General features: G+C 41.4%; 1 protein-coding gene across 1 annotated transcript in view; it reads right to left on the reverse strand.

Annotated features, from left to right (window-relative positions):
• Window positions 1-7,476: 7,476 nt before the first annotated feature.
• Window positions 7,477-17,165, reverse strand: part of LOC142665372 (oocyte zinc finger protein XlCOF7.1-like) — a 33,214-nt gene continuing 23,525 nt past the window's right edge. Inside the window, exon 7 of the mRNA XM_075845067.1 lies at window positions 7,477-9,999. Within this exon, the coding sequence (XP_075701182.1) occupies window positions 9,014-9,999 (986 nt within the window). The 3' untranslated portion in view covers window positions 7,477-9,013. The remainder of the gene's footprint in view (window positions 10,000-17,165) is intronic.

A 17,165-nucleotide genomic window follows, 5' to 3' on the forward strand; every position in this document is an offset into this window, starting at 1 on the left:
TAAATTATATTCCAAACACTCTGTTCCCATCTACTGCTATAATTAGACAAATAGGTTCAACATGACCAGCAATGTAAACAGAGGAGTGGACCTTGGCCACCCTCTGAAGTACTCTGTTTAATCTTGTCAGTTACTATCTATCAACCTTGGTTGCTAAGGACTCCACAGCTCTGACAATGAGCACCGTGTGCTGGCTTTTGTGAGCCGCTCTCATTATTACCTTGCCCTACAGCTCTGTTCTCCCCTAGAGGAGTTCAGAAGTGCTGATACCCCCTAGTCACTCCTTTTAGGAGCCCAACAGAATTTTTATTACTTTAGTCCTGTCTATTGCCACGATCTGGCAACAGACTTAGTACGACCAACAGCCCTAACAGGGAAGTGACACATCGCCGCCCTCTGAAACATTGTGAATAATCCCGCCAGTTATGTTAACACAACACACCATCATATCTGTAAACCAAAAACTGTACCTTTTTTGTTATTTATCCCTCAGGCTTATATAATATATACTTATGTAACATGTTTTGACAAATTACCTTTTCACTGTCAGTCTTTTTCCGTTTTTTTTGGCCAGTATTAAAGCTTGTGTCTTTTCTACACTTCCTTATCCCTGTGATACTGCCTAAGGAAGGAGCCGGCATGGTTCCAAAACACGTCGCCTGTATCTGTACATCATCATAACCAATAACGGACTTTGCATTTTGAACCATCTAGCGTTTGTTTTGGCTATGCAAACACCATACTTTGGCCAAAGACTCTGCCAAAAAAAGGGGGAACAGCCCAAAAAAAAGGACTGCTTTTCTGATAGGTGCACCTGTCTTTAGGTACTCCATCACTACACCACAGCCAAGGTTTTCTTTTGGCATAGCCCCATGTAGTTTTAATTTTTGGAGCACTTTTGCAAGAGTGGCAAAACCTACAGTAGATCTTTAAAGAAATTCTGGGGTTCTCAGAAACTTTTCACCATCTTGTGTTCTGTGCTCAGGCTGATCTTACTGAGACAGACTGTCCTGGACCAATTGGCAGTTGTCTGAAATTTCCACGTGTAGATAGTTTTCTGGACAGTGGCATGATTGACATCTAATAGTTTGGTCATCTTCCCTTTCCTGAATCATAGACATTCATAATGTTAGGAAAACACCTGTGTCATGCCCATGGCCGCGGGCCGTCAGGCTCACTCACCTCCTGATGGCCGCAGCCATGGATCTGTGAGTGCTGGCCCCCATCTCCTCCTCAAGAGACGCCAGTGCTCACTTCCGTTTCCCTCGGCCGGGTGCCGTAGGGTGTGCGCACACGCTCATGCCTGCTCTTAAAGGGCCAGCATGCGTACCTGAGTTAAAGTACCAAATTAGTCCATGAGCACCCTGGACTATAAGAAGGGCTCTGCCCCTTTCTGCATTGCCTGAGCATTGTTGTCTTTACCCTAGTCTGTCTTTGCAAATGGTTTCCTAAGTGTTTTCCAGTTCCCAGTGATTCCCGATCCTGTTACCTGTATCCCGTGTTATCCTGGTCCAAGTGCAGTATTGAGTTGGAGTCGTGCTGCGCTGAGTGCCAGGTCTGTCCTGATCCACCATGCCTGGTGCCTAGTCCCAGTCAAGCCTGTCTTGCTACTGTCTGAGCTACCACAGGCATGCCTATATGAACTATAGACTGTGACCTGTTGGCCAGCTGCCATACAGTCAAGGCGGTACGGCCCAGTGGGTCCACATACCCAACATGACAACCTGTTCCCTTAAGGTCGCTATGACAACCTGTCTAGCTTCTGGGCGGTTCTTCTTTTACCTTGAACCTATCCCTCTTCTCTGTCCTTCTGCCAATCAGCTGTGGGGTTGTATATATAGCTGTATTTTCCCACCTGTCTTTGCTTGTGAATTTTCCTATCTCCTGGTTTCTTATCAAGCTCCTGACTGCTCCTGCACTGGTTTTCTGGACCTCGTGTATACTGACCTCAGCTTGTCTCTTGTAAACCCTCTGCTTACTGATTATCCACCCCCGGCTGGTTTTGACCGTGGCTTATCTGATTACCTCTGCTCCGTTTCTGGGCTTTCAGTTAACCTATTGGGCGTCTGGTTTCTAGCTCAGGTTTGCCTGCATTGCACCTCTTATCCAAACCTACACTCTGTTAAGACAACCTGGCTTCTAAGCAGCAAAGTCCATCCCACCTTATGGCGGCTCTGGCGAACACCTTAGAGTAGCCTTAGACACTGTCGATCATAGCGGTTACAGATTTGAGATTGCGGGTTTACGTGCACGCTCTTTCCCGGCAGACTCCAGCAGCCTTTAGGTATCGCTCCACTTGCATTTCCATAACATATTCACAAGCCTTATATGTAATTTTTTCCATGATGGAACCCATGCAAGCTCTGGTGGAACAGATGCAAGGGTTGACTCAGATGGTGCAAGACCTGGCTGTAAAGGTTCAACAGGAGGAAACTGTGCAGGCATGAGCACTCGCTCCAGCGGCATCTCCTGTGGAGCCAAAAGTGAACTTACCTGATTGTTTCTCTGGAGATCGTAAGTCTTTTGTTAATTTTTGCGATAGTTGTAAATGATATTTTCGTCTGAGACCTATCTCCTCTGAGCAAGTGGGTATCGTTATTTCGCTCCTGCAGGGTGATCCTCAAACCTGCGCATTTTCATTGGGACCTGATGCCCCTGGACTATTTTCTATGGAATCCTTTATTGCAGCTCTGGGTTTAATTCATGGAGAACCAGATGTCACTGCAGTAGAGGAGGCCAAGATGTTATCTCTCCAGCAGGAACTACGACCAGTCAAGAATTATTGTTTGGAGTTCAGACGATGGTCTATTCCTTCTTAGTGGAATGATGCTGCGCTCCGTTGCATATTCCGCCGAGGCCTTTCAGAAAACTAGATCTAGAGGATACTATGACCCTGGTGGTACGTCTGGACCGACGAATACGTGAGCGAAAAAAAGATTTTTTTTATGGCTGCTCCCCTTTCCTGCGCTGAGAGTCCCTCTTATGATGCACAATAACCCATGCAGTTGAGCTCCACTATGTCTTCTCAGGAACGGAGACTTTTTGAAAAATGCAAAGAGCTGTGTTTTTATGGTGGGGAAGCTGGTCATACACTTAAGAACTGTTCCAAATGCCCAGAACACCTGGCTCCGGAAAACTGCAGAGCCTAGATGGTCACCGGGAATGCCATCTGGGCAGTCAGGTTTTTCCCCTGTTGATTTGTGTTTTGATAATGTTTGTTTCTGGACAAGCTTTTGTGGACTGTGGTTCTGCAGCAAATTTCTTAGATTTTCAGGTTGCTAAAGTATTGTCTCTCTTATTCAGTTGAGTACCCCAGTGAACGTTTCCGCTATTGATAGTACTCCTCTCGCTCAGGGGTCAGTCAAGCTCTCTATACCGCCTGTTACATTGAAAGTGGGTACTTTGCATACTGAACAAATTTTTTTCTTTAGTTTAGAAAATTTGCCCTCCAAAATAGTATTGGGTATCCCATGGTTGCAGAGACACAATCCAGTTATTGATTGACTGAAAAAAGAATTAGTTAAGTGGAGTTCTAAATGTTAACGATTCTTGCATTTCTTTGTCTACTACTAATATTGCTTGCATCACACCATCATTGCCTGAGTATATTCAAGATTATGAAGATGTCTTTTCTGAAGTTGGTTCTGAATCTCTCCCTCCTCATAGACCGTACGACTGTCCTATCATACTCCTCCCTAATGCTTAGCTGCCCAAGGGGCGGATTTATAATCTTTCTGCTCCGGAAAGACAGGCCATAAAAGATTAGATAAAAGACAGTCTCCATAAGAGTCATATTCGTCCATCTACTTTTCCTGTGGGAGCTGGTCTTTTCTTTGTTGAAAGAATAGATGGCGGTTTAATACCCTGCATCGACTATCGTGAACTGAATAAAATTACTGTTAAAAAACAATACCCTGTTCCACTCATCCCAGACCTGTTTAATCAGATCTCAGGACCCCGGTGGTTCTCTAAACTAGATTTAGGCGGGGCCTACAATTTAGTTTGTATCTGAAAAGGGGATGAGTGGAAGACAGCATTTAATAGCACAGACGGGAATAATGAGTAGTTAGTCATGCCTTTTGGTTTAAGTAATGCTCCAGCTGTTTTTCAAAACCTGGTGAATGATATTTTCAGGAATTTTGTTGGACGCTTTGTCGTGGTATATCTGGACGATATTCTTGTATTTTCTTCCGATTGTTCCTTTCATGTCCAACATTTAAAGTCAGTCCTTCAAATACTGAGGGAAAATTGTCTTTACGCAAAATTTGAAAAATGTCTTTTGGAGTTCAGGAAATTAAAATTTTTAGGACATGTGCGGTCTCCTCATGATTTTCGTATGGACTCCGCTAAGGTTCAAGTAATCCTTGATTGGGTTCAACCCACTTCATTAAAGGCTCTGCAGGGGTTCTTGGGGTTTGCTAATTATTACCGAAAATGTATTTATAATTTTTCCTCCATTGCCAAACCTTTGACGGATCTTACTAAAGTGTGTTCTGATGTTGTTCATTGGAAACCTAGTTCGGTCTCTGCATTTGAAACCTTAAAACAGTGTTTTATGAAAGTGCCTGTTTTTGTTCAACCTGACCCTTCTAGTCCTTTATTGTTGAGGTTGATGCCTCAGAAATAGGTGTGGGGGCTGTGTTGTCTCAAGGATCTTCTGTATTAACCAAATTACACCCCTGTGCTTTCTTTTCTTGTAAATTTTCTTCCACTGAAAAGAACGATGGTATAGGTAATCGTGAGCTTCTTGCTATTAAGTGGGCATTTGAAGAGGGGGTCTGACATCAAATTATTACTGTACTGACTGACCAAAAAACCTGACTTGTTAGAATTTGCCAAAAGACTCATTCCCAGACAGGCTAGGTGGGCCTTTTTCAATAATTTTTTACCAAATTTGACTTCATTGTAACCTACAGACCCAGGTCTTAAAATCTCAGGGCCGACGCATTATCCCGAAGCTTTTGTTCCTCACAGGTCCCCGACTTTCACGCTGATCCTATTTTATCTAAGAGGATAGTGGTATCTGCAATATCATCTTACAACTGAAATTAAAGAATTTCAACAACTTGCTCCGCAAACTATTCCTGCAGGGAAGTTGCTTGTACCTCTTCATGAGTTACATGATTCTGTTTTGTGTGGTCATCCAGGGATAACTAGTACTAAAAAATTGGCCTCACGGCTCTATTAGTGGCCTCCCTTGTCTCGTGATGTGAGTTTCTATGTCTCTGCTTGCGATGTCTGCACTCCCGCTAAGACTTCTCGAACTAGTCCTATGGGTGAATTGCTGCCAATGCCTGTTCTGCAGAAGCCTTGGTCTCATCTGTCCATGGATTTCATCACTGATTTACCTACCTCAGAAGGGAAACCGGTCATTTGGGTTGTGGTGAACCGTTTTAGTAAGATCTGTCATTTCATTCCATTGCCTCAACTCCCTGATTCCAAAACCACGTCTAAACTATTTATCGATCAAGTGGTTCGTCTTCATGTAATTCCAGAAAATATTGTCTGATAGAGGTGTACAATTTGTGGCTAGCTTCTGAGGAGCTTTCTGTAAAAATCTTGGTGTACAATTATCGTTCTCTTCTGCATTCCACCCTGCGACCAATTGACAAACCGAGCATTTTAATCAAACCTTGGAACAATATCTTAGGTGTTATATTGTTGATAACCAGGTTGAATGGGTCTCATATCTTTCTTTAGCAGAGTTTGCTATAAATAATCACCAACATGTTGCTCTTGATACCTCAACGTTTTTCTGTAATTATGGGTTTCATCCTCGTTTTGGTTAATTATCCACCTCTTCTAATGATAACCCTGAGGCGGAAGTTGAATCAAATAAACTGTGCACAGTTTGGGCTCAGGTTCAATTGAACCTAAAGAACTCTCAAGTTAATCAAAAGAAAAATTCTAATAAAAAAAACTTACTTGGGTCCTGTATTTTGTGTGGGTCAAAAAGTTTGGCTTCCTACGAAAAATCTGCGAATGAAAGTGCCTTCTCGTAAGTTTGCCCCTAGGTATATTAGTCCATATGAAATTGTGGAAATAATTAACTCTGTGTCGTTTCGTCTTGCCCTTCCTGCATCCTTTAGGATTCATAATGTATTTCACAAATCTCTCCTAAAAAATTTTTTGCCATCATCTGGTCCACTCAGGAAACCTCCTCCTCTAGTTCAGGTAGAATGAGATATGGAGTTTGAGGTTCAGAGAATTATAGATTCTAGAAGGGTCAGGGGTACTCTACAATACTTGCTACACTGGAAGGGGTATGGGCCAGAAGAACGAACTTGGATTTCTGTCCATTCAGTACACGCCAGTCGTTTGGTTAAAAATTTTCACTTGAAGTTTCCTTTGAAACCTAGGCCAAGGCTTAAGGGTCCGGAGGCCACTCATAGAAGGGGGGTTACTGATAGGAAAACACTTGTTCCCTTAAGGTCGCTATGACAACCTTTCTAGCTACTGGGCGGTTCTTCTTTTACCTTGAACCTCTCTCTTCTCTGTACTTCTGCCAATCAGCTGTGTAGTTGTATTAATGCCTGTCTTTGCTTGTGAAGTTTCTTAACCCTCTGCTTACCGATTCTCTGTCCTTCTGCCAATCAGCTGTGGGGTTGTATGTATAGCTGTCTTTTCCTACCTGTCTTTGCTTGTGAATTTTCCTATCTCCTGGTTTCTGATCAAGCTCCTGCACTTGTTTTCTGGACCTCGTGTATACTGACCTCGGTTTGTCTCTCGTTAACCCTCTGCTTACGGATTCTCTGTCCTTCTGCCAATCAGCTGTGGAGTTGTATGTATAGCTGTCTTTGCTTGTGAATTTTCCTATCTCCTGGTTTCTTATCAAGCTCCTGCACTTGTTTTCTTGACCTCATGTATACTGACCTCGGCTTGTCTCTTGTAAACCCTCTGCTTACTGATTACCCCCTCCCGGCCTCTGATTATCCGCCCCCGGCTGGTTTTGACCGTGGCTTATCTGATTACCTCTACTCCGTTTCTGGACTTTCAGTTAACATATTGGCTGTCTGGTTTCCAGCTCAGATTTGCCTGCACTGCACCTCTTATCCAAAACTACACTCTGTTAAGACAACCTGAAAGACAACCTGGGTTCTAAGCAGCAAAGTCCATCCCACCCTGCGGTCGGCACTGGCGAACACCTTAGAGTAGCCTTCGACACTGTCGATCAGAGTGGTTAGGGATTTGAGGCTGCGGGTTCACGTGCACGCTTTCCCGGCAGACTCCAGCAGCCTTTAGGTATCACTCCACTTGCATTTCCATAACTTTTTTGAAATGTGTAGCCTTCTGAAAGGTTAAGAGCAAACCAAATGTCAAAGGTTTAAATGAGACACATTCCTACTAGATCCTCTCTAGGCTGGAATTACACATTTAGTTTATTTAAGCAAATCCAAGAGTGTATTAAAAAGAAATAAGAAATATAAATAAAGGACTTCTACTTCTCTTTCCAGCTGGATCCACTTCTGGCTTTGAGATGCAGTTTTTCATGCGCTTTTTTGATCCAAACTGCATGTGTGATTTCAGTTTACAAATAGCAGTTTTATTTCAGAAATTTCTTCCGCTGCACAAAATAACCCACTCAGATGTACGAAACAAGTTTCAGTTTGACAAATTTCTACTACAAATTTGCCGCAAGTAAATCTACCCTGATAAGAACACATGGAGTGGCAGCCACAACAATAGCCATATAGGTGACAAATGCACACACGATTTAGCCGGTAGTGGTGTTACTGCAAAAATTGTGCGGCCATTCGCCACCGCATGTGGGTGTGATTTTGGGCGATTTTTGTAATTTTAGGTCTCCAAGATAGTGAAAGATACACTTATGACATTTCCTTTTAGGATTTATATAATTTTTTATTTGATTCAAAGTTCATATGTTAGTGTTGTTTGTTCTTTTTTTTTACTCAATTCCATCATCTGCAACTGGGTATAATGTCTTAATGAAAGTCAAATATAAAAATGTGCATATATGTTAAAAACAAAAGGATTACATTGTCCTTACAGTCACTCTGGATTCTCCTGCAGTGTGGGTGAATATATGAATAAAGTAATAAGAAGCAAGGTTCATGGTGACAATTCAGATTTTGTGCTTTGAAAGAAAACAAGGCTCTTCTTTTCTTTCTTATATAGACAACATTTTTCCTTCATAGATCCCAGTCACTGTAAACCTCATGTAAATATAATTTGGGTGTTTGGGCCGATCCAGGATAATTCCACCCAAAAAAATTAATTACTGGCTGTTTAATGACTGTGAATAACCTGATGTGTTTAAAATATTGTGTTGCTCTTATAGCATTTCCCACATTCTAAACGAGAACATGGTTTCAACTAGCTGAGGCCGGATTTACACGAGCGTGTGCGTTTTGCGTGCGCAAAAGGCACTTAAAAGCTCTGTGTGTCAGCAGCATATGATGCGTGGCTGCGTGATTTTCGCGCAGCCGCCATCATTATGACACTCTGTTTGTAGGTTTGTAAACAGAAAAGCACATGGTGCTTTTCTGTTTTCATTCATAATTTTTCCTGCTGTTGCGCGAATCACACGTGTCACACAGAAGTCCTTCCCTGTGCTGCGCGTGATTGACTTCAATGGGTGCGTAATGCGCGAACAACGCACAAATATCGCACATGTCGTGAGTTTTACGCAGCGGATACGCTGCGTGAAACTCACGGACAATCTGCACGGCCCCATAGACTAACAAAGGTCCACGCGAGTCGCGTGAAAATCACGCGCGTTTCACGGACATATATCACGTTCATCTAAATAAGCTCTAACTATGTAAATTCTCTGAGGCGTTCCAAAAGTTGATTTCTTTGTAAAACATCTTCCACATGTAGAACATCAGAATTACTACTCCCCTGTGTGGGTTCTCTGATGTTTCCTAACTTTGTTTCTAGTAATAAACCATTTCCCACATTCTGAACATGAATATGGCTGCGCTCCGGTGTGATTTCGTTCATGTATAACAAGATATGATTTATCTGTATAACATTTCCCACATTCTGAACATTAATATGGCTTCTCTCCTGTGTGACTTCTCTCATGCATAACAAGACTTGATTTTTGTGTAAAATATTTCCCACATTCTGAACAGGAATATGGTTTCTCTCCTGTGTGACTTCTTTCATGCTTAACAAGATTTGATTGTTGCGTAAAACATATTCCACATTCTGAACATGAATATGGCTTCTCTCCCGTGTGACTTCTCTCATGTGTAACAAAATGTGATTTATTTGAAAAACATTTCCCACATTCGGGACAGGAATATGGCTTCTCTCCTGTGTGAGTTCTCTCATGTGTAACAAGATTTGATTTTTGTGCAAAACATTTCCCACATCCTGAACAGGAATACGGCTTCTCTCCTGTGTGACTTCTCTGATGATTCCTAAGATTGGCTTTAGTAATAAAACATTTTCCACATTCTAAACATGAAAATCGCTTCTCTCCTGTGTGAGTTCTCTCATGTATAACAAGACTTGATTTTTGTGCAAAATACTTCCCACATCCAGAACATGAATACGGTTTCTCTCCAGTGTGAATTCTCTCATGCATTACAAGACTTGATTTCTGTGTAAAACATTTCTCACATAGTGGACATGAATACGGCTTCTCCCCTGTGTGACTTCTTTTATGTACAACAAGACTATATTTATCTGTAAAACATTTCCCACATTCTGAACATGAATATGGCTTCTCCCTCTCCCCTGTGCGATTTGTGCTGTTTGTAAAAAGACCTGAGATTTTTGTGAGCTGTTCACCACATTGAAACATTTTACCCGCTTTCTGAACTGTACTTATGGTAACAATCTGTGATTCGTCAGGAGAAGGTTCCTCGTGATTAGGGGAATTATATGATAGATCTGTACAGTGAAGTCCTGGATGTACATTAAGGGTAATGAGGTTTTCTCCTGAAGACTGCTGCAGGATATCTTCATCTTCTACTTTGTAATTTATCGATAACCTGACATTTCCCTCAGAGTTCTTACTGGGATTTTCTGTTAGGATTAAAAATTTATTTTGTGTCATACACAAATTTGACAAATTTTTAACATTCATATTGGGCTGGAAACACCCATGCAATGCTCTGAGCCAAAGCCAGAAGTGGATCAAGCAGGAAGAAAGTTAAGCCATGGCTTTTAAATCCACTCCTGGCTTTAGCTCAAATACCTGCCTCAAAAACTATATGTGTTATTACAGCCTTAAAAAGCTTTGCAAAACACTTTAAAATATATTGTTGACAAAGTCCAGTATTCTGGTTTAAACCCAGTCCTCTACTCTTATTACATAAAACTTGACCGGATAAAAAAAAACTGAAAAAAAAACAAACAAACCCAAAACGATTGAAGCCTGTCCGCTGCCAACACATTTGGCTCTTCAATACTAATTGGACAAACAACATCTTAACTTAATGTTAGTGACAATCTAATCTTGGCCAGAATCTGCATTTAACAAGATAATGTTATATCATTCCACTAAGTATTCAGACTGTTCTAAGGTGAAAGAGGATCCCATCAAATGCTAAAAAGGTGGACCTAATGAAGTGGTCTCTGAGTACAGATGATCATCACCAGCAGCTTTGCCTCCCACAGGCATATTTTTGTGTTTTAGCCATGTGACAAATAAATAGCAAATTGTTGTGCTACTCCTCTGACAACCTATATTTATTTGGTCCTGTTTTTGTCATATATGGCTTCGATATTGTGTAATAAAATAAATTATACACTCTGATGGAGTGGGAGAGGCGAAGAGGGTAAAACTCTGCTGGACGTTTTAAAATGTCTTTCAGAGATAATAGTGGACGTTTATAGTCTATAGGCAGTCAGAAGCTGGTTAAAATAGGCGCTTCCTAATAATCATTGAAATTATTTTTTTAATCCAATATAAAAAAAAGCCCCACATCTTTAAACCCACTTTGAAAACTTCTTAAAGACCCTTAAAGCGTACCAAATTTTTAGATGACTTTTCAGAATAATGTGTCATACCTGTGTACAGGAGTATTAACACTATTTCTGGCTATTATATGACTTTAACAGTTTTCCCTCTGCAGGCTCTATCTAAAATTATTCGTTTTCCATGAGGTAGTGGGTGGAGCCTAACTGATGTATTCTTTAAACCGCACAAAGAGCAGAGAACTATCCTGGGCCGCAATCTCTGTAGCACACCCTTAGAAGATGAGGTGGCATGGAGCGCATCATACAGCAGTAAGGAGCAGTCTAGGAAAAAATCCAGCACTGGAGTGACTTCAAAGAATTATATTGGCAACAGCATCTGTGTCTTTGTGCTTCTGTTCCCTCCAATCCTCTCCATAGCATTCTATAAGCACTAACTTTCGTGTCTTTATCTGCTTCCCCCTCTCCATTGACTTCTCTGGGCAACAGCTTCTGTCTCTCTATTACTTAGTAACAGTAAATAAATTACAACGTTGATATATATATAATCAGGTATACTATTAGATTAGCAGAAGTGGTTTGAAAAGTTAGTGTCCATAAAAAGAAGACATGTCCCAAGAGTGCTATTTACGGTACAGTACATTATAGCGGAGATCTGATTGCTTGATATTGCAGCCTAAGGTTGTACTACACAAATTTCCTGAAGACGTGCCCTTGTGACTTGTGTGCAGAGTTGTCATGGGGACCATGTGTGTATTCGAATAGTTCCTCAATTTTTGTCCCCAGCCTCATAGTAAATAAAGAACTATAATGAGGAGCCTTCTTCTCAGCTGTTATTATTAAGGGATTTGTAAAGGTGAAACCAAATAAATTTTAGTGATTGCCTTTGTAATTTGTGTCTTTCAATTTCGATCGACTACCACCACAATGCTTAACTGGTTGAGGACTGCCCACTATATGAGTCTGTTGAGCGCTGTTACGTCCACGGTCGCAGACTCCTGCAGACGTCTTCCTCCCAGGAGATGCCAGCACATGCGGCCGTGCTAAAGTGACCAATAGGGTGTGCACACAAGCTAATTCCCGGCCTTAAAGGGCCAGCGCGCACACATGTTAAAGATTTGACTGATTGCTCCCAGATCACCCTGGACTATAAGGTTTCTGCCCCTTCACTCATTGCCTGAGTGTTATGTTTTCCCTTTGTCAGTCTAGCAAATGGTCCCTTGGTGTTTTCCTGTTCCAAGTGTTCCCGTTGCGGCTACCTGTATCCCGTGCTCCCTTGTTCCTGTGCCTTAAAGAGTTGGAGCTGTGTTGCACCATGCCTGTTGTCTGCTGCCAAAGTCCCATCTGAGACTAGCCATCGCTACTGTCTGGACTATCCCAGATACCCACAGATCGTGACAAGCGCACAAGCAGTTTATCTGTCGCGACCGCCTGCACTAAGTGCCGTGCACCTGTCAAACGATGCACGTACGCAGCTACCAGCTGTGCAACCAGCTGGGTCCCCAGAGCACGCAGACAGATAAACGGATTATGTGGTCAGCAGGTTAGCAGAACAGCACATTGACATATTATAGACAAAATGAAAAAATTATTCTTGTGATTTTTTTCTTAATATACAATGATGATGCAACAACCACAAAAAAGTTAACCCCTGATCCTGGCCTCTATACCATATCTCTTTTTTCCAGTTTTTAGCATAAATGTTTGTACGGACACTCTCTCTTTACTTGTGATATTGCCTGAGGAAGAAGGCAGTCCAGGTCTGAAACGCGTTGCCTTTGTCACTTCCCTTAACCCCTTCCCGACATACGCCGTATATATACGGTGCACGCCGGGTGGGGGAAAATGGAGCGGGCTGAGCCCGCTCCATAGACCGAGTGTGTCGGCTGTGTGTTACAGCCGACACTTCCGGGTAACGAGCGCGATCCCACTTGTTTAACCCATTAAATGCCGCGGTCAATAGCGATCGCGGCATTTAAATGACTAAAACCAGGGGGGCTACCCCCTGTAACTTCCAACCCCCCCCCCCCCCGTGGCAAGATCGGGTAGTGCTGTTGGTTGGAATGACAGCCTGGGGGCCTGATGAAGTCCCCCAGATCCGCCATGTTTGTATTCCTATGAATCTTCATAGGGCCACAAAAGGAGACTGTCAGAATCACGATATACTGCAATACATTAGTATTGCAGTATATCGTGCAAGCGATCTAACGATCGCTGGTTAATGTCCCCTAGGGGAACAAGTTAAAACAGTAAAAAAAAAAAAAAAAACAGTAAAATAAAAACGTTTTTTTTAATAAATAAAAAAAATTATAAGTAAAAAAAAATACACCTTTTTCCCATAAGCACAATGTAAAAAAATAAAGAGCTAACATAACTGGTATCGACATGTCCGTAAAAGTCTGAACTATTATAATATATCATTATTTAGTTCACATGGTGAACACCGTAAATTTGAAACATCAGAATTGCTGTTTTTTGGTCCCTTATCTCCCACAAAAAAGGAAATAAAAAAAGTGATCAAAAAGTCTCACGTACCCCAATATAAACTGCAGCTCTCCCCGCAAAAAATAAGCCCTCATACCGCTAAATCGACAGAAAAATAAAAAAAAAAGTTATGGCTTTCAGACTATGGCGACAAAACGAAAATTTTGTTTTTAACAATCAGTTTTTTCCTTGTAAAAGTAGTAAAACAAAGAAAACTATATAAATTTGGTATTGCTGTAATCGTATTGACGTGCAGAATAAAGTTAACATGCCGTTTTTACAGTATGGTGAAAGCTGTAAAAACAAAACCACCCAAAATATTGAGGAATCGCCGTTTTTCTCCTAGTCCACCCCTATTTTTTTTCTCAATTCCGACTACATTATATGGTACAACAAATGGTGCTGTGAAAATCTACAACTCATCCCACAAAAAAGCTCTCATACAGCGATATTGATGGAGAAATAAAAAAGTTCTGGCTTTTGGAATGTGGGGAGGAAAAAAACAAAAGTGAAAATCCGAAAAATGGCTGTGGAGGGAAGAGGTTAAAGGATCTACCGTACGAATGACTCCAGTGGTGTCCTTGGGTGCATAACACTGGATATAAGAGGAAGATTTTAACCATAAGGGAACAGCGCCTAACAAAGTTCTGTTTTTAGTCGAATACTACAATACCATTGCCATTTGAATCAAGCGCTTTGTTTTCGTGGCTTACAGTTCCCTGGATCTCCATATTATTAGATCACGTCTACAGGGATATCATGCTTCCAACATGATATCACCAGATGAGTACCATTTAATACCACTCACCTTCTGAATTTTAAGGCTGAGCTCACACGGGACAGATACGCTGCGTAAAAGCATGCGGTGTATCCGACCTGTGCGCCGCAGTGAATTCTGGGCGAAAAAAAACTCACAAAACCGTGGTTTTTTTCCTGGAATGTCCGCTATGGAAAACTGCAGCACTAGCAGGCCAGCCTCCTGTGATGACATTTCATCGCAGGAGATCGCTGCAGCCTGCGATTGGCTGCAGCGGCGGTCACATGGGATGAAGCGTCATCCCAGAATGCCGGCCCTCTGACGTCATCCAGCCTGGCCTCCTTGGATGACGTTTAATACCATGTGACCGCCGCTACAGCCTGTGATTAGCTGCACCGGTCACATGGGATGAAACATCATCCCAGGAGGCCGACCTAGAGGAAGAAACAGACTTCTGGGCAAGTATAAGATTTTGAGTTGCGTATTTTGCAGCGGAATCGCTGCATACCTGCCGCAATAAAGGCAACAACTGCTATTTGAGGTGAGATTTACTTCCCCATTGAATTCAATAGGGAAAAGTCGCAACAAATAAGCAGCGTTTATGTAAATACAACGGTCATGCTGAGTAAAAATCCACACCACAGGTAAATTTCTGTGCGGCTATTCCGCTCAGTATTTATGGAGCGTGTGGATGAGATTTGTTCACATTTCATCCACTTTGCCGCTAATGTACTATACTGTGGATTTTCTGCAACCAATTCAGTTGCGGAAAATCCACAGTATTCACGCAACGTGTGAACTGACCCTAAACGTGGGATAATGCCCTATGTTTGCACCCTTGTGTGCTACTGTCTTATAAAGTGATGCTGTATATAACAAGACGTAGCACTACCCCATCAGTGACCATAGTAACTAGAACAGGGCTGATCTCCCCTGCTGTGCAGCATCAGTTAGAGGAAAAGTATAGTGTAAAAAAAATAAAATGAAATTATGAAGTTCCCGAAACGTCTTTTCTGAACATTGAGGGGATAGGCCAAAATATAAAAAAAATGAAAAAGAACAAAACGAAAATAAATGAAATAAAAATTACACATAAACACCCCCCTTAAAAAACGCCCCCCTCGCCAATTCAATGTGGTAACACCAGCCCTGACACCATTACCCTAAAGTAGACAACATATCAAAATTTACACTAGACAATGACTAACAAAAATAAAGTCTATTTTAGTATAACACTATATTGTCAGCCTAAAAATTCTGAAAAAGCAAAAATTAAGACTATGAAAAATTTTAAGAAAAAAAAAAAAACCTGCATTGATTATGAAAAAAATTCAATACAAAATAAATCATGTCGCTAGCCCAATAAATAAAAACATTATAGCCTAACAATAGCTAAAGTGTGCCTGGTCCTTAACAGGTTAACCCATTTCCGCAAAATGCAATACATGTACGTCATTGGTGGTATGCAGTTCCTGCACAAAGCCATACATGTACTTTATCATAATTCCACAGGCACAAATGTGTGAGTGTGTGGCTGTGATTGATAATCCTGCAATAACAGCCGGAATTGGAGAAGAATCGAATCAGAGATAGCAGTCAGCTGAATAAGGGGTCTGACACACTGCCCAATTGAATACTTTGTTTTATGAAGGGGGCATCTCTAACAAAAGAGACGTGAGGAGAGTTAATCAAATTCCTCTTCATTGCATCGATCTAAAAGAAACATTATTTAACTATTTTTATTAGTCCCTCTAGTGGACTTGAACCAGCGACTCAAGGGTGCTAATCTGTCAAAGCAAAAGGGGGCTACTTTGAAGAATCTAAAATATAAAAAACATATTTTGGTTTAACACTTTGGTTTACTACTTAAAGGGAATATATCACGAATAAAACCTTTTTTTTTTTTTTTTTAAAGGGAATGTGTCACTAGAATTTTTTTTTTTTCTAGTTAAACAATTAGTATTGAAGTGATTATACATTGTTTTAATTTTTTTCACAAGTCAGGAAATATTATAAATTAGATTCTAATTTATAACATTTCCATGTGCTGGCCACTAGAGGTAGAAGTTCCCAAAATTGCAGCATGGTCAATGTGGTAAGGCAACCTCATTGCTTTATGCTGAAAATTTGGGGTAGTCACTCTCTCTAGTGTCCTCACACAATCCCCCCTCCCTTATTCTGGCTAGTGCCAGGAGAAGGAGGGGTTTGAATCTTCAAACCTCCTACACTGTGTGCCGCCATTTTCTGAGCGACTGCACAGTGTAGGAGGATTAGATACAGTGCTCAGCAGACAGTATTACATGAACATACACGAACATAAATTGCCTGCTCCTGCTACCGCCTCCGCTCCTATTCTTTGTGCCTTCGCTCCTTGAACAAATGGCCGGAAGCCTCAGCCGGAAGTAGTCATCTTACTGTCCGGAAGCGGCACCGGATTTCGCTCTGCGAACTAGCTTTGTTTTGGTTTGTGTGGGAGCGGAACATGCGCCGTTCCTACACAGACGGCGTACGCTGCAGAGAATGGAACGGCTCCCGTTCGCATTCTCTATAGGGTTGTATGTGCCGTATTCCAGCTCTGTATGTGTCATTAATCGACACATACAGAGATGGAAAAAAAATGGCAGCCCGCATAGAGAAGTAAAAGCAAGTACAAAGTAAAAAGTAGAACACGAGAACACAAATACACTGCATTCCAAATTATTATGCAAATGTTATTTTTCGCTGATTTTCCTAAATAGTCGATGCAAATGACAGTCGGTATAATCTTCAAGCCATCAATCGTTGGAGTATCAAGTAGAACACAAGAGAAAGAAGGAGTCAGAAACTATTGAAAAAATATATAAATTGCCAAAGGCATAGAAAAATACAAATTTTATTGGACAATACAAATAACATGATCAAAATAGACTACAAATCGAAAGAACTGTATATCTCCAATGGTATAGGAGGGGAACTAGGGTCACAGTAGTAGAACAAATAACAATACAGAGAACAGCTTCTATCAGTCGCTTTAGGTAGTTATAATGTAGTT

Source organism: Rhinoderma darwinii, chromosome 1 (genome assembly GCF_050947455.1).
Source record: "Rhinoderma darwinii isolate aRhiDar2 chromosome 1, aRhiDar2.hap1, whole genome shotgun sequence".
NCBI lineage: Eukaryota > Metazoa > Chordata > Amphibia > Anura > Rhinodermatidae > Rhinoderma > Rhinoderma darwinii.